The sequence below is a fragment of the Crocodylus siamensis genome, chromosome 2 (genome assembly GCF_052110815.1).
Source record: "Crocodylus siamensis isolate JL-2025a chromosome 2, ASM5211081v1, whole genome shotgun sequence".
Taxonomy (NCBI): Eukaryota; Metazoa; Chordata; order Crocodylia; family Crocodylidae; genus Crocodylus; species Crocodylus siamensis.
The window spans coordinates 229,651,559-229,669,414 of record NC_143396.1 but is presented as its reverse complement, the minus strand read 5'-3'; the positions used below and the strand labels follow the sequence as shown (position 1 = coordinate 229,669,414).

The 17,856-nt window shown below is 45.0% G+C and overlaps 1 protein-coding gene across 5 annotated transcripts in view; it reads left to right on the top strand.

The window, feature by feature from the left end:
- Nucleotides 1–17,856, top strand: part of STARD9 (StAR related lipid transfer domain containing 9) — a 232,345-nt gene that overhangs the window by 148,390 nt on the left and 66,099 nt on the right. For all 5 annotated transcript variants that reach the window (XM_090033337.1, XM_090033336.1, XM_090033335.1 and 2 more), the window contains exons 17-18: nucleotides 16,023–16,074; nucleotides 16,972–17,109. In XM_090033337.1, coding sequence (XP_089889463.1) covers nucleotides 16,023–16,074; nucleotides 16,972–17,109 — 190 coding nt within the window. The remainder of the gene's footprint in view (nucleotides 1–16,022; nucleotides 16,075–16,971; nucleotides 17,110–17,856) is intronic.

The following is a 17,856-nucleotide window of genomic DNA, read 5'->3' as shown; positions in this document are numbered from 1 at the left end:
TCGCCTCCCCACATCACCATTCAGCATAGACACTGGGCATCTGGAAATCTGACCTGGCCACATTCTGGTCAGAGCTGAGCTAAGTAGGGTCAGTAGGCATTGGATGCCTGTGGCAGTGCAGCCAGCTGCTCACTGGGCCCCTCCTTTCCTTCCCCAGGAGACAGACAGGTTTGCCTGTCCTGAAGGAGGAATAATGGCTTAATGAGCTGGCCCAGCTGCCCAAGTGCCTGGAGGTCCCTCTGCCCAAAGCTCCCCCTCCCTGCACAGCAGGACACCCCAGGGACTCACCACACTGCTCTGTGGGTGTGCAGACTGTGACAAGAACAGAAGGAGGAGTGCATTCCATTGATGGAAGAGGGCAGGCCAGGAATCCCCAAGGTGAGGGGGATCAAGACCACTGCCATGAAGAGGAAGCAACAGGTAGTGGTGGTTGGAGACACCCTTCTGCGGGGCACAGAGAGATCCATTTGTTGGCCTGACCTGTTTTCTGGGGAGGTCTGCTACTTGCCTGGACCCTGGATCCGAGATGTCATGGAAGGATTACCAAGACTTATCCAGCTTTCTGACTACTACCCCATGTTGCTCATCCATGTGGGCGCCAGTGATACTGCCAGGGATGACCCTGAGCAGATCAAGAGTGACTACAGGGACCTGGGTGTAAGGATGAAGGGGGGAAGGGCTCAGATGGCATTCTCCTCAGTCCTTCCAATCAAAGGTAAGGACCCTGGCGAGAGCGGATGCATCCTCCAAATCAATGCATGGCTGTGCAGGTGGTGTCACCAGCAGGGATTCAGCTTCTTTCATCATGGGATGTTTTTCCAAGAAGACTTGGTAGAAAGCGACAGGATCCACCTGCCAAAGGGAGGGGAAAGTATCTCTGCAGACAGGCTTGCTAACCTAGTGAGGAGGACTTTTAACTAGCTTTGCTGGGGGATGGAAAACAAAGCCCTGAGGTAAGTGGTAGGCCTGTGCAAATAGGGAAGTATTCAATTCAGATTTGGATTCAGCTGATTCAGAGGGCAGTGATTCAATTCAGAGATTCAGATCACTCTCCTGAATTGATTTGGCCAAATTAACTTTGGAAGATTCGGAGAGATTTGGTGATTCGGATCAGCCGGGGAGAGGCAAGCACAGCCAGGCAGCTGCAGGTTCTCTCACAGCTCCTCTGGCTGTGCCTGCCTCTCCCTGGGTGGGGGAGGCAACAGGACAAGGCCCCATGGCTGCCCTGCCCAGGCCCATCCCCCGCCCAGTCCTAGCCTAGTCCTGGAACTTAAAAAAAAAAAAAGCCACGCTCTCACCAGCTGCAGCAGCAGTGATCAGGGGCCTCTGGGCACTTGTGGCAGAGCCCTCCACACAGTGGGGGGCAGTGGGGATCACCCAGCCCCACCTGGCACCTGCACGCAGCATGAGGCAGCAGGGATTGCCACTGCACCTGCATCAGCGCTGGGTGCGGGGGCTCTGCCCTGCTGTGGCTTGCCAGTCGACCTGAGAGTTGTGGGATGTAGGCACGGCAGCACTGGGAGCGGGGGCTATGACCTGCTGTCACTTGCCCCTTTTTGCCTACAGCGAACTGCACCCTCATCCTGCCAGCCCCTGCCCCGGCTAGGCAAGTGGCAGCAGGGCATAGCCAACACTCCCAGTGCTCCCGCACCCGCATCCCATGCCCCACTGTCTCTTTCCCCGAGTAACAAGCCCCCCGCCCTCTCTACCCCCTCCCCCAACCCTAACAGACTTACCAGCTGGAGGCAGTTGTATCGGCTGCCTGTTTAGTCTATGGCCGAATCCCTGAAACAGCTGAATCTTTTCTGAAGCTTTTCCGAATCAATTTTGATGCTTCCAATTAATTCAGAGCTTTTAACTGGTCTCCCAATTCGATTTGGATTCAGAGATTCAATTCCCAAATCAGGCCAAATCTCCTTCATATCAAATCACCTACTGAAGCTTCACACAGCCCTGGTAAGCAGGGAAGTGGGGGACCAGGAGGAAAAGGAAGTAGGAGCGAGCAGCAGAGGAGGCCATCTCATTCTTCCTGGGAAAGTAGCGCAATCAGCTAGTCACCTCAGGTGTGTGTACACAAATATGCGGAGCCTGGGAAACAAACAGAAAAAATTGGAAGTCCTTGCACAGTCAAAGAACTGTAACATGATTGGAATAACAGAGACTCGCTGGGATAGCTTGCATGACTGGAGCATGGTCATGGATAGTGTGGAAGAAATCAAACTTCGCGTTGTGGTTGAATCAGAACTGACAAAGCCAGCTTTTCTTTATTTAAGGCTATACTGTGATCACAGGGAGGATTTCATACAGCAAGGGGAATCACCTGCTTGTCTGTTTCAAAGCAATCCTCTCCCTCTCTAAGTTTTCAAGCATTTTTATACTTAAGACAGATAAAGAGGAAAAAAATACGACCTTGGAGAAACTAAAACAAGTTTACTTAATTGGACATCTGTGCACAGGGTAGTAAGACATGCAGGATTCCTTATTTTAAAACATGTAACTGAAATAAGCAGTATCAGCTCTTCTGGTCTTTGTCTGTTTTTCTAGTCAAGTAGGCCAGAAGCCTGACTAAATTTATTACCACATTCCCTGTGTTTTTTGTTTTGTTGTTTTTTCTTTTCTTTTTTCTAACAAGTTAGATATTTATAGCCATTACCCTTTCAACTTCTAGTTTTTCTTTCTCTTTACTTTCTGCTATTTCAAGATACAAATTATATATTTAGTTTCTGGTTGATGGGCTATTCCACATTTGCTTGGCAGCACAACTTAAGCAACATTGTACTATCATAAACACCAGGCATACTCCAATAAAAACAACAAACAATATCAACAAACTATGAATGACAGAGGAGCCTAAGGAACTGAAAAAAGAACTAAACTAAGAACTCAAATTCCAACTATCTGACTCATGCAATTTAGCTGCTTCTTTTTGAATATGTTTACTTAAATCCTGGATTTCTTCTGAATTATCTGGAATATTGTCACGGAGGCACTTGGGTTCTCCGTGCCTAAGAAGGAAAGAAGGTGAGCTGCCAGTCACCTGGGGCAGCTCAGGTGTGGATTGTCAGAGCTGCCAATCACCAGGGCAGCTCAGCTGCGGGTTGCTAGGGCAACCAGCTGGTCAGGTGACCAGAAGGGGGCAGGACCAGGCCCTTTATAACAGCTCAGGCCTGGGCCCAGTGGCAGTCCCCCTTTGGCAGCCGCAGGAGCAGGAGCTCTGCGGCGGAGAGCTGAGCAGCAGAGTTTATGCTGGCAGTTTGACTGCTGCGATGATGCGAGGGGAGGGAGAGAACCCCTGAGAGAGGTATGTGAGTGAGCCAGCATAGTGTGGAGTTGTGAGTATTAGACTGGAGGATCGGGTGAGGCTGTAGGGGTGTGAGGAGGCCTCATGGGAGCTCCCCAACAGCTTGGGGGTTCCCGGTGCCCAGTAGGGGACATGGTGCCAGGGGGGCACTATGGTTTGTGCTGGAGGGGCACGGTATGTGCCAGAGAGAGGTGCGGTGTTTGCCTGGGGGGGCAAAGGACCCAGAGAGGGGTCAAGAGGGCCAGGCACATCTGCGGCCACCTGAGCCTCAGACGCGTGCAGAGAGCACGGTGTAGGCCCGAGTGCGGGCAGTGAGAAGGCCCGAGTGCGGGCAGTGAGCGCAAGAGGTGCAAGCGAGGGCCCCAGTGGGGGCACAGAAGGCCTGAGTGCGGGCAGCGAGTGCAAGAGGCGCGAGCGAGGGCCCCAGTGGGGGCATAGAAGGCCCGAGTGAGGGCAGCGAACATGAGGGAGGCAGGCCCAAGGGGGGCGCTGCCTGAGAGAGATGAAACCCTGAGAGGGGAGTAAGCCTATTGGGCAGTCCGGGCGGGGCGAGAGGGGCACGCTCAGAGAGAGCCGCTCCAGGAGGGGGCGCGTGTATTGAGTTGGCTCCGGGAGAAGACCAGCACCGGAACAAAGGAGGGAATCCCGGCACAGTAAGACCGGTCCCGTGCCTAGAAGTGTAGAAAGGCAGCCTCCTTCACTGAACGAACAAGATCAAAGACGTGGCGGGCGAGACGGAGGATGTGTTAGACCCAGACTTGGCACGGTAGACAAGGACACTAGGGGAGGTCACGGCACCCCTAGGGGCGGTCCTGCCACAAATATAAGTACAACATTCTTTACCTATTAAAGCACAGACTCCTTCTTTGCTGGCTAGTATATAATCTAATGCAAGTCGGTTTTGCAATGTCATTTGCCTTATTTCATAGATTTCATAGACATTAGGGCTGGAAGGGACCTCGGGAGATCATCGAGTCCAGCCCCCTGACCAAAGGGCAGGAAGTCAGCTGGGGTCATAGGATCCCAGCAAGATAAGCATCCAATTTACTCTTGAAGGTGTTCAATGTAGGTGCTTGAACCACCTCCAATGGCAGACTGTCCATTTCCTTCATTTCTGTATTTATTTTATCAAAACTATCAGCAGTAGCATTAGCTATTTTTTCCAGAGATGCTGCAAATTTCTTTATCTCAGACACAGCTAAGCCTGCGCCATAGCTGGGGATCATTATACCCCAAAACTTTTGATTTTCTGTAATTTCGCGAACATTGCGAATTCTTCCTTTAGGTAAGTGAGATCTAATAGTAAAGGCAGGATATGCTGCGGAGACATAGCGTGTTCCTCGTTAACTGGAGGGTAGATTTTTATAGGCCTTATCTCCACACACAAAATAGTGACCAGCTAATGCAGTATATCCACCTGTATTACAGTGTGGGGACATCATCCATGGTGAATAATAGCCTGAAAATTGACCTGCAGGGGAGTAGTTAGATATTCAGGAACCATTAGAAAACCAAGCACTATTTATCTTAAATTATACCTCGCACTTACTGACTCTTACTGCAACACGAGATCCATTACACGTCCAACAGAACTTTTCAGGGGTGGCATATGCTAATCGTACATAGTCAGACCGGTTGCAACTTACATTCTGCCAGTTTTCATTCCCATGAAAATCTGAATGGTAAGGTGCTAACATCTGAGTTGCATTCAAGGGTACTGGTATCATGGGTATTTCTCTCTTAGAATAGATAAGGACGTGACTACATATCCAACAATGAGAGACATTTAAATCTATTTAAATCTGATTAACTAAAGGCAAGAACATATTTTCATGAAATGATCTTTGTCGGTGCAGAAGTGTAGTTTGGTTTACAGAGTTTCTTATAACTGATGAGTCAAGTTCATATAAGATGGCCCAAAAAGAAATACTGAGAATTACCCAAATCACGACTAACCAACTCCACCTTGGGAACCAGGAACTAGGTAGAGGCCTTTTTCCTGTCCCGAAGGGCATAGTGGTATCGTTGGGGCACATCCTCTTCTCTTTGTAGTGGCAAATCCCTGTCGCCAGTAGGCACTTGGCTCACTATTGGTCTTGAGCTCTTCCGCTGGCAGGCGCTAGGCTCATTACCAGTCTGTGGAGGCTGATTACGAGATTAATATGGAGGAGACTCTGGGTCTAATGGGGCTGATGTTTTCTTACTGTGTGAAGCGTGGATTCATGTCTGGAGTCCTTAACACTTTATTGCAGTGTTGGTGGTCAGGAGTACCTGGAATGGGCCTTTCCAGTGAGGTTCCAGGGATGACTTTCATTGACGGACTTTTATATGGACCCAATCTCCAGGCAGGATAGAATGGCACAGCTCATCTGGTTCTTTGGGGAGAGCTGCCTGTACCTGTGAATGAAAAACCTTAGCACACTTCATTAGTGCCTTATAATAGTCCAGAATGGTATTATCAAGTGAATGTATATCACAAAAGTGGGAGGCAACAGGTGGCAAGGCGTGGAGCCTCATGGGTCTTCCCATTAGAATTTCATGTGGGCTAAGCCTAGTCTTTTGGTTGGCAGTAGATTTCATACTCATAAGGGCTATGGGAAGTGCATCTGGCCATTTTAGGTGAGTCTCAGCACAAATTTTGGCCAGTTTATTTTTCAGAATGCCATTTTGATGTTCCACTTGGCCTGAGGCCTGTGGATGGTATGGGCAATTAAAGTTCTGTTGGATCTGCAGGACTTTGCAGACTTCTTTCATTATCCGTCCAGTAAAATGAGTTCCTCTATCAGAATTTAGGGATAAAGGAATACCAAACCTTGGAATAAAGTCTCTGAGCAACTTTTTGCTTACAGTGATGGTGTCATCTTTTGCATATAGGTAGGCTTCTACTCATCCAGAAAAAAATGCATACAATAACAAGAACATATTCATAAGAACAAAATTTCTGCATTTGAATAAAATCTAATTGTAAATTTACAAACAGTCCCCAAAGTGGGGGATGTGCTGCCTTTTTTGTTTTTACAGGCTTTCCCACATTATGGGCCAGGCAACTAGGATAGGTGTGGCAGTACTGTTGAACCACAGATGGAAAAGTTGGAGCAAACCAATCAAACTTAACAGCTTCTATCATCTCCCCTTTGCTCACATGTGCCATGCCATGGTGTATGCGAGCAAGATGAGGAAGAAGGACCACTGGGGCAACCAGGCAGCCGTCCGGGGAGCGCCACAAATGGTCAGGGTGTAACAAACACCCAGCCAGTCTCCATGTATGTTTCTCTGGTTCTGGAGACTAGTTCTATTCAGTTGGAATAGAAAAAAACACAGGTGTAGCCTGAGGAGTGGAAATAGCTGCAGCTTTGGCAGTGGAATCTGCCAGAGCATTCCCACGTGTAACATCATCATAAGGTTTCTGGTGAGCTTGGCATTTAATAATAGCAACAGCAGAAGGTAATTGTAAAGCATTCAACAAGGCATTTACATATGGACCATTACTAATCTTGGCACCTCCTGAAGTGAGGAAACCTCTTTGTTTCCAAAGTTGACCATAATCGTGTACAATACTAAAAGCATAGCGAGAATCAGTATAAATATTAACAGAGGCACCAGAGGCTAGGGTGCAAGCCCTGGTGAGGGCCACAAGCTCGGCAACTTGAGCTGAATACACATTAGGTAAGTGATGGCTTTCTATAACATAATATTGGGAACATACTGCATATCCTGCAACAAGGGAACCTTTTGAGTTTCTTTGACACGATCCATTAACATAGAATACTAGATCTGGGCTTTGCAAGGGGTTGTCCTTTAGATCAGTGCGGGGCATTGTTAGGTGAGCAGTAACAAAAATGCAGTCATGGGGTTCACCATCTGAAGGGGTAGGTAACAGAGAAGCAGGGTTTAAAACAGGGCACCTAGTTAGGGTGATATTTCCAGCAGAGAGAAGCAAGATTTCATACTTAGTTAATCTAGCATTTGAAAGGTGTTGGGTTTTTGTTTTTAGTAAAAGGGCTGCTACAGCATGTGGGACAGCAACAGTAAGGGGAGAACCTAATACAAGGGTGGAGGAAAGTTCAACAGTGACGGCGGCTGCAGCTACAGCACGGAAACATGGAGGAAATCCAGCTGCAACAGGGTCAAGAGCAGAGCTATAATAAGCAATGGGACGGTGCTTGTCTCCATGTGTCTGAGTAAGTACTGCAAGTGCAAATTCGTCTTTTTCATGACAAAAGAGAATAAAAGGTTTAGTATAATCGGGATGGCCTAAGGCAGGAGTTTGTGACAGAGCTTGTTTAATAGAGGCAAAAGCGGCTTTGATTTCTGAAGTCCAGGGTAAAGGCTCAGGGGTATTAACAAGAGTCAGATTTTGCAGCGGCTTGACTATGGAGGCATAGCCGAGTATCCACTGACGGCAGTAGCCAGCCATGCCTAAGAAGGTACGCATTTGGGACACAGTAGTTGGTCTAGGGATTTTAAGAATAGCTTCTATTCTGGAAGAGGAAAGCAGTCGTTCTCCAGCAGAAATATCATGACTTAAATAGTGGACACGAGGAAGACAAAGTTGTAGCTTTTCTTTAGATGCCTTATGGCCTTTTAGGGCAAGAGAGGTGAGGAGAGTTAAAGAATCAGTTTTACAGGCTTCAAGGGAGGTAAATGCCAAGAGCAAATCATCAACATATTGCACAAGAACAGAATTTTCTTTAAATATTATGTCATCTAGATCTTTCTTCAGAATTTGAGAAAAAAGAGAAGGGGATTCAGTATAGCCCTGGGGCAATCGCGTCCAGGTATACTGAAGTCCTTGATAGGTAAATGCAAAGAGGAACTGGCTATCAGGGTGTGTAGGAATAGAGAAAAATGCAGAACACAAGTCAACAACAGTAAAATAACAAGTATTAGGAGGAATACAGGACAAGATAGTAGTTGGATTTGGTACAACAGGAAAAGTAGGTAAAACTGCAGAATTTACCGCACAGAGGTCTTGTACAAAGCGATAGGTATTCTTTCCAGGTTTTTTTTACAGGAAGAATAGGCGTATTACAAGGGCTCTTAGTTGGGACAATGATACCTTGCTTTAAAAGGGCAGTTATAACAGGCCGTATCCGTTCTTTGGCTTCTGGACGTAAAGGGTATTGAGCAACTTTGGGTAAAGGCTTAGCTGGGTTTAATCTAATTTTTACAGGCTGGGCAGTATGGATTTGTCCTACTTCATTAGCATGATAAAAATGGAGGGACAGCATTTATGAGAGAAATGGAGGGACAGCGTTTATGATTTCTTCTTGCAACACAGAAAGATTAGGGAACTCAGGCTCAGGAGGTGAGCTAGCTAAAGCGGCAAGTACTGCTATTTCATTATCACAGGGGACATCTAAATAAACACCATTAGGAGAGCAATAGATAGTACAGCCAAGTTTACAAAGCAAATTGCTGCCTAACAAATTAACAGGAGAACAAGGACTAAGGAGGAAGGGATGTTGATCAGAAACAGGACCAACAGAAACATGTAATGGTTGGGAAACAGGATGAGGAACTATTTGATTTGAAATTCCTACAGTGTTTACAACAGCAGAGGAGAGGGGAGTTGTAGAAAATTCTTCAGCTCGAAGAGTAGAGTGGCTTGCACCAGTGTCTACTAAACATTTTGTAGAGATACAATTTATCACCCAGGAAACAAAGGGTTCATCTTGATTAAGTGGGAGAAGTGGGGCTGTGATGATGTTACTATTCCTCAGACTGGCCTAACAGGAGGCTCCCTGATTCAGGACAGAGAATTGAGTGAGAGGAGGTGGTGGCAGGTTAAACGTCATCTCCAGCTGGCCAGGCCAGTGAGGACATTGAGCCTTCCAGTGTTCTGGCTGGCCACAATAATGACAACTGTCATTTTGGGACTGAAATCCTCCTCATCCCATCCCAAGACCACGTCACCTGCCTTTGAACTGTCCTTGATGGAAACCTCCTGCCTAAAGTCTGTAATTGTAATGACATTAGCTTAGTTTGCGTGGATTCCTTTTTCTTTTCTTGGCAGGTTGTACAATGATTTGCAATGGTGACTCGTTCTGCAGGTGGCTTAGTCTGCCAACCTACAACAATTGTGCACAACTGTTCCTGGACTTTAGAAAGAAGTCTGTGGACAAAAGCAGAAGCAAGTGCTTCTGGGGCAGTTTTAGCTGCATTTTCAATACCAGAATGTCTTTCAAATACTAGTTTCAAGTGGTCCATGTAGTCTGCTGGGGATTCTTCTTTATTTTGTTTACAGTTATGTATTTTGGCCCAGTTAGTTTTCCTGGGGCAAATTTTAAGCACAGCCTCAAGGAGGCGTCTTCGGGCATCTGCTAGGCGATCTCCTATTCCAGGGTCTTGAGTAGGCCAAGTAACCTGTGCAGCGAGGCGGTTGCGGACCTCAGAGGGCAGAACACTTCTCATTAATTGGTTCAAATCTGCCTGTGTTGGATTATAACAATGGAATACAGTGTCTAATTCATCTCTAAATTTTTGGGGTTCCTCTCTGATGTTGGGAAATTGTTTAACAAGGTTTAGGAGATCTTCTGGGGTCCAGGGGACAGGGACTGTGATTGTAGTTTCCCCATTTGGACCTTGCCCTGGAAGTTGGCGTAAAGGCATAAGCTGAGTCTTTTTAGATTTTAAAGGAGGGGCTGGACCATACTGGGTACCAGACCTTAAACAAGAGGAGGGGGTTGAGATTTCAGGAGATAGACGCCATGCTTCCGGTGGACGTGGGCATGCCCCGGGGGCAGGTGACGGTTGTTGAGTGATAGTTTCCTGGTGAGATGGGCTAATGCTGCTGGAAGAGCCTATTTAGTTACTTTGGACTTCTTCAAGTTTAGGTTTTGCCTAAGGCTGATATGGGGGTGGCACATTAAGAAAATCAATTATATCTTCTACAGATTCATTTTCAGTTATTTGTGGATAAAGTTGTTTTGGTGCTGATGGTACTATTGATGGGGGCCCCCTTTTGGTGCACTTTTCTGTTTTAATCCCTTTATCTGAGATTTCAGTTTCTCTTGGGAGTCCTTAAGACTCTGAACGTGAGATTCTTGATGTCTTTTGAAAGTTTCTTCATACCAATCAAAAAATGTGTCCCACTGAGTCGATGGTATATTACTACCTCTTAACTCAGGGTCTCTGCAGAGATGAACAATTTTACTTAAATCAAATGTTCCCTCCAGGGGAAACTGCCGGCTAAAATCATCTCTGGTATACCAATTCCATTTGCCTAGAAACTTACAACTTTTATGGCCATAGTGTGTGTACATGTACAATGCTGGAGTCCCTTTTGGTGGAGCCAATATGTCTTTAGACTTTCCGCTCCCCATATCTTTAAACTCAATTCACACAGGCCTTTCATACAGGAATGGCTTATTCAGGGTGTCCAGTCAGGTTGTGATATTTGCTAGTGGCACAGAAATGCTGTGGCTAATGTCCAAAAACAAGACTCCACTGCAATAACAGCACACCATGCAGTTACTCACGGTTAGACACGGCTTATTTATGAGGGTGGGGAAAGGGTAAACCTGTCCACTGGGTCACGAGGTTCCAGTTGGGCCACCCTTGCATTCAAAACTGCCCTTCTGGACAGCCTTGGGGCGGCTGAACCCAACCTTAGTCTCAGACCTGGTCAGTGGCTCATATTTTTCAATTCATACTCTCAATTTACACAAGGGAATTTCTGCGTTGAGGCACAAAGTTCAAGAGCATCTCTTTAGTCTTAGCCTTGGTCAATGCTTATCGTGGAAAACACTCACACTCCAGGAGTTTCCACCTTGCACCCTTGCTTTCGAAGAGCACACAGAAGAAATCTGTTGTCTTCAAGGCAGCTGCACAAGGTTTCCACTCCTGGCCTCAGAGAGACCTCATAGTTCTTTACAGAACTTAATTCACATGGGGAAATACTTTCACTGACAACAGCAACACAGAGTCTTTAACCTTAACTCTTTCTACTCACAGTTACTACTTACACAGTGGATCTGACAGTTCTGGCAGAAGAAAAAAGTTCGGATAGAGTGAGCCTCAAGCAGTAAATCAGGAAGAGACAGAGACAGCCTCTCACTGAAAAGCCCCGATAGAGATTTCAAAAGGTCTCTTACCTTGGTTTGGTGCCAGGGCTTCAATGAAGAGATGTCTGTGTCCCAACTGATAACTCCGGGCATCTCTATCCAAGTCACGGCACCAAATTATGGACGAAATCAAACTTCGCGTTGTGGTAGAATCAGAACTGACAAAGCCAGCTTTTCTTTATTTAGGGCTATACTGTGATCACAGGGAGGATTTCATACAGCAAGGGGAATCACCCACTTGTCTGTTTCAAAGGAATCCTCTCCCTCTCTAAGTTTTCAAGCATTTTTATACTTATGACAGATAAAGAGAAAAAAAATATGACCTTGGAGAAACTAAAACAAGTTTACTTAATTGGACATCTGTGCACAGGGTAATAAGATATGCAGGATGCCTTATTTTAAAACATGTAACTGAAATAAGCAGTATCAGCTCTTCTGGTCTTTGTCTGTTTTTCTAGTCAAGTAGGCCAGAAGCCCGACTAAATTTATTACCACAATAGGTACACACTGTTCAGGAAGAACAGGCAGGGGAGAAAAGGAGGAGGAGTTGCACTGTATGTAAAAGAGCCATGTGATTGCTCAGAGCTCCAATATGAAACTGGAGATAGGCCTCTTGAAAGTCTCTAGGCCAATGATCTGGGAGAGCTACAAAAGTGATGTTGTAGTGGGTGCGTGCTATAGACGAACTGAGGTAGATAAGGCTTTCCTCAGACAACATCCTGAGATCTAAAAAGGCAATACAGCAGTGCACAAACAATCCAGGAAAGGATTTTTGGAGAACAATTAGAGAGGCCAACTCGGGGCTGTGCTCTTCTTGACTTACTGCTTGCAAACAGGAAAGTTTTGGTGGGGGATGTAGAAGTGGATGGCAAGTTGAGCAACAGTGACTACAAGATAATTGAGTTCAGGACCCTGACAAAAGGGAGAAACAAAAGCAGTAGAGAATGGACCCTGGACTTCAGAAAAGCAACAAGAGGAACATCAGGGAAAGTACGGGTCCCATAATGGGGGAAGTGACAAGTGATGAGGAAAAGGCTGCAGTACTCGATGACTTTTTTTACCTCAGTCTTCACGGTAAGGTCGGCTGCCAGACTATTGTACTGGGGAGAAGGTGAGCAGTACTCAGTGGTGAAAGAACAGGTTAGAGGCTATTTAGAGAAACTGGATGTGTACAAGTCCATGGGGTCAGATGCAGTGCATCTGAGGGTGCTGAGGGAGCTGACTGATGTGATTGCAGAGCCACTGTCCCTTATCTTTGAAAGCTTATGGTGATCAGGGGAGGTCCCGGACGATTGTAAAAGGGCAAATATAGTGCCTATCTTTCAGAAGGGGAAGGAGAAGGATCCAGGGAACTACAGTCAGCCTCACTTCAGTCCCCAGAAAAATCACGGAGCAAATCCTCAAAAAATCTATTTCTAAGTACTTGGATAAGAAGGTGATTAGGAACAGTTAGCATAAATTCACCAAGGGCAAGTCATGCCTGACCAACCTGATTCTCTTTTATGATGAGAACTGGCTCTGTGGATGTGGGGAAAGCAGTGGATGTGATATACGTTGAATTTAGCAAAGCTTTTGATATAGTCTCCCACAGCATTCTTGCAAGCAAGCTGAGGAAATATGCAGTTGGATGAATGGACTGTAAGATGAATAGAACACCAACTGGATTGTCGGGCTTAAAGGGTAGTAATCAATGGGTCAATGTCTAGCTGGCAGATGGTATCAAATGGAGTACCCCAGGGGCTGTTTTTGTTCAACATCTTCATCAATGCACTGGAAGATGGCACAGAGCACACCCTCAGCAAGTTTGCAGAGGACACCAAGCTGTGGGGAGTAGTAGATACATTGGAGGGTAGGGCTAGGATTCAGAGTGGCCTAGACAAATTGGAGGATTGGGTCAAAAGAAATCTCATGAGGTTCAACAAGGACAAGTGCAAAGTCCTGAACTTTGGAGAAAACAATCCCATGCACTGCCACAGTCTGGGGACCAACTGGCTAAGCAGCAGCTCTGCAGAAAAGGACCTCGGAGTTAAAGTGGACAATAAGCTGGATGCAAGGCAGCAGTGTGCCCTTGTTGCCAAGAAGGCTAATAGATTACTGGGCTGCATTAGTAGGAGCATTGCCATCAAATCGAGGGAAGTAATGAGTCCACTCTATTCTACACTGGTGAGGGCACCTCTGAAGTACTGTACTCAGTTTTGGGCCTCCCACTATAGAAAGGATGTGGACAAGTTGGAGACAGTCAAGTGGAGAGCAACAAAAATGGTGAGGGGGATGGAGAACATGACTTATGAGGAGAGGCTGAGGGACCTGGGCTTGCTTAGTTTGGAGAACATAAGACTGAGGAGGGATTTGATAGCAATAGCTGCCTTTTAAATACCTGAAAGGTAGTTCCAAAGAGGATGGAGCTAGATTGTTCTCAGTGGTGACAGATGACAGAACAAGGAGCAATGGTCTTGAGTTGCAGCAAGGGAGGTTTAGGTTGGATATTAGGAAAAACCTCCTCATTAGGGTGAAGCACTGGAACAAGTTACTTAGAGAGATGGTGGAATCTCCATCCTTGAAGGTTTTTAAGGCCTGGTTTGACAGTGCTTTGGCTGGGATAATCTAGTTGGGGCCAGTCCTGCTTTAACCAAGGGGTTGGACTAGATGACCTCCTGAAGTCCCTTCCAACCCTAATGTTCTGTGATTCTAAGAACCTCCTCCCAGTCCCACCGGCATTCTATCAGATACAAATACAGTACTCCACCTGCCTGCTCTCAAAGCCCGTACCTTGTGCTGAGGCAGTGCATGGGGGGGTGGGATTGGTATAAACCAACTGCCTGGCCCTGGCAGCTCAGCTGCCCCCAAGGCCTGGGTCCACCTGCACATGCCCAGCCCAGGGTCAGGGAGCTCAGGCACGCAACAGGGTCTCGGTTCTTGCTGTGCCTGCATGCGCACTGCAGTCAGGGCTTCTTGCACAGATGCAAAGGGAACAACTGCTGGAATCCCCCCACCTCCCTCCCTCCCTGGCTGGCTAGGAACCCTGCTTCTCCTGGCTGTGCGCTGACCTGCCTCTAGGTACTGCCAATAGAATTGCAAGGACAAATGATTGACATGCATTTCCACCAATGAATTGAAAAGCAGGACTTTTTCTAGTCTGTTCCTAATTCAGGGATGGACAGAGGGCAAAGGGTTTAAAAACAGGACTGTCTGCTATAAAACAGGACCAATGGCTGCTTTAGGCTAGACAGGGCCCTGCTATGAGTGCTCCAGGTGCCAGATTGACCCGACTGGCAAGAGCCGGCCCATGTTTGCACCAGGCACTGCCCATCCAGCCTGGTGGACAAAAAAAAAAGTTGAGCACAACTGTCCTACATTCATATGTAAGGACCCTAGCTCCAAAAGATGGTGGTGACAGTCCCCTTTGATGCTAGGAAATCAGAAAGACATCCTTATAATTATATCTCATTTAATTAATTAACACTATAATAATATGGTAACCCTTAGGCTGCCTTTTCCCGACCTTATGGATTGCTGCTCTTCCCTGTTACAACTTAATTTTAAGCACAGTGAAAGTTATTTGGAGCAGGATTCTAATTGGCTTCTAATAGGAGCAAAGCAACCTTTAAATATGGTGTAAATAATCATTCTTTATTTTAGCACAATCTAGGCAAATGAATAATAGTAAGATCTGATTGCATTATAGTATTGAAATAAATTTGTTTTAGAATGTTTCATCAATTTACTGACTTAAAGATAACTATATGCAATAAATAAATATTGTACCCCTTCATACCTGAGAAATATCCTCTTTGTTGTCCCAAGGAAAAATTGAAATACTTTGATAAAAGCTGGGACATAAGCTGAGCGCCTTTATTTGTACTTTATTCATCAGGCTATTGATTGTGAACTTATGTTTAATTAACATTTCTTTTGGAACATAAGAATATTAGCTCTTTTCCACTGCTTACTCAAAAACTTGTTTTTAGTGTCAGTCCGTTGAGATTTTTTTACTTAGACATTTTTTATTTTCAAAATTTGGCACATATTTGTTCAAAACTGGTTCAAACCGCTGGAAGTAATTATGCAAAAATATCTGCCTCAAACAACTTTAAAAAATCACTTCCAAGCTAGTTGCAGTTTCTGCTGAGATAACAACAGGAGGAGCAAACATGGCAATAAGTGAGATAAGGAAGCAAACGTAAAAGTGGACAGTACAGATTAAGGCGTCATTAGCACATAGCTAGTGGCTGTAGCCTGATCTACACCATTGGTGTCCCCAGGGCTGGATGAGTGGTACACGGCTGGGGCATGGGCCAGATCTGGAACATGAGACTCCATTATCTGGCCTGTGGGTCTGGAATTTGGTGGTGGCTGGTCCTTGCTGCTGGTCCTCCTGCCATCAAATGTCTGACCCCAGGGGCAGCCCCATGGGCTAGTTAATACAGTGCTGCACCCCACAGCTGGTCTGCAGGGCTCCCCATAGGTCCATAAATTTTGCAGCAGGACAAATAGCAGCGCTGCTCGCCACTGGGATGGATGACCCAGCTCCTCTAAATGACCATGGTTATGATATTTATTAAAATACTATGGCAGAATTATCAAGGTTGTGTTTTTCATTTTTAATAGGTTGCTTGTAATTTGCCTCATGTAAAAAAGTTATATTCCTGTTTTAGGAAGGAACAACCAAAATTGGAAGAATTGATTCTGACCAGGAGCAGGATATTGGTAAGACAGAGAGATAATAAATGATTTTATGTTGTGTTCAGTTAAAATCCTGTTGGTTTTACTTGTCTGTTTTAACAATCTAATAATAATTTTTGCTTACCAGCAGTCTTTGTGTGAGAGGTTAAGCAGAAGGCAATACAAATTTATAGGCTTTTTATAACCTAAAGTTCTAGAGTTAACTTTTGATGACGCTTCAAGAAAACCATTAAGGTAATTGGGACCTATTTTGGGTTTTCTCATGGGAGTAAATTTACATTAGAGATTGAAAATTACTCTAATCAAGAGTCTCAAATTTGCTATATTCAGTGTTGTATTGGTGCCAGAAAAAGCTCTTGTGTGGTCTAATGTGTGTGTTTCCAGACTGTCTGGCCGTGACATACTGGATCTTAATCACATCATTCTAATTATTCCCTTCCTCTCTGAGTTCATCTGTGGCATTAATTATAGTAGCAACAATTTGAAAAACTGCTTAAAGGTAGTAGAGATTGACAACTGCTTATACTTTAATTAGAAACAGCTTAGAATCTTGACTTTGGTTACCTTTTATGTTCTGGCTCTACCAGTGAGAGAAATACAAGCTATAAAAATAATGTAATAACTGAAAAAGAACATCATAGTAATTTGCAGATCTGGTAGCTTTTAACTTTCAAAGGTTAGAAACATTTGGGAAGAACAGTACAAATACTGGCAGACTAGGAAGCTTTTCTAAGACCTTGTTTTGGGCTCTTAATCAGAGGGGAGATATTAGATCCTTACACTGTATGTGGTTCTTTGACCATAATACTGTGCATTTAGGTCACTTAAATACAGTGGGTTATTGTTTTAGACAGTGTAATGGGGATCAGAGTTTGAAATTAAACTTAAAATGATCAAGTAAAAAGAACCTACAATTTGTAGTTTTGCAGGGTCAGTGGATTGAAAGGGAACATTGCATTATCAGCAACAACTGTGGGATTGTGACACTGCAGCCAGTCCAGGGAGCACACTGCACAGTAAATGGTCAGGAAGTCACCAGTGCTTGCCGACTGTCACAAGGTGAGCTTTGCCATTCTTTTCTGAGGTGTTATTGCCAATGATATAAGTGTAACTGGACAAGAACAGTAAAACAGTATGAAAGTGAATATTGTAAATCCATTCCTTAGCATCCTGTTTCTATTTCTTTAGAAATTAAATGTCAGAAATGTACAATTTTGTTGTGATTATAAGTTGACCTGCTTATAAGTCACCCCCATGTTTTCAGGTTCAATTTTAGGAAAGGTATTTTTTTTCCCTGGATAAGTCTGTCAATGGATATAAACATATTGAACTTCTATTGCTCTTAGAAAATCCCTCAAGAGAGTCAGATAATCAAGAAAAGGACCCAAAGGGTTAAATGTACAAAAAATACTGCAAGTACAGGAATCAAGACCAGAGTGAGGGGCAATTTTAGATGTAACCTGAGCACAACTTTGCTCTTTTCTTCGGAGGAAATGCTTAACTGAAAATGTGGAAGGGTTTGTCTTTGACTGTACAGTGTGGTTGAACTTACCTTGGACTACATTTTCTATTTTTGTGTATATTAATTACTGGAACTAAATTATTTCCTCTTCTTTAGCCCTTGTCTGTGGGATAAAGTTGTCTGTTATATTTTAGCAGTTGAATTAAAACAAATGTCTAATAATGGGTTTGCCATTTCCCTCCAATGTTGCAGTATAATGCTGGGAACAAAACTCACAAAGTCTGAAGAATTAAGCTGTAGGTCCCATGAGTGTGCATCAAATACCAGATGTTTGATGAATTGCA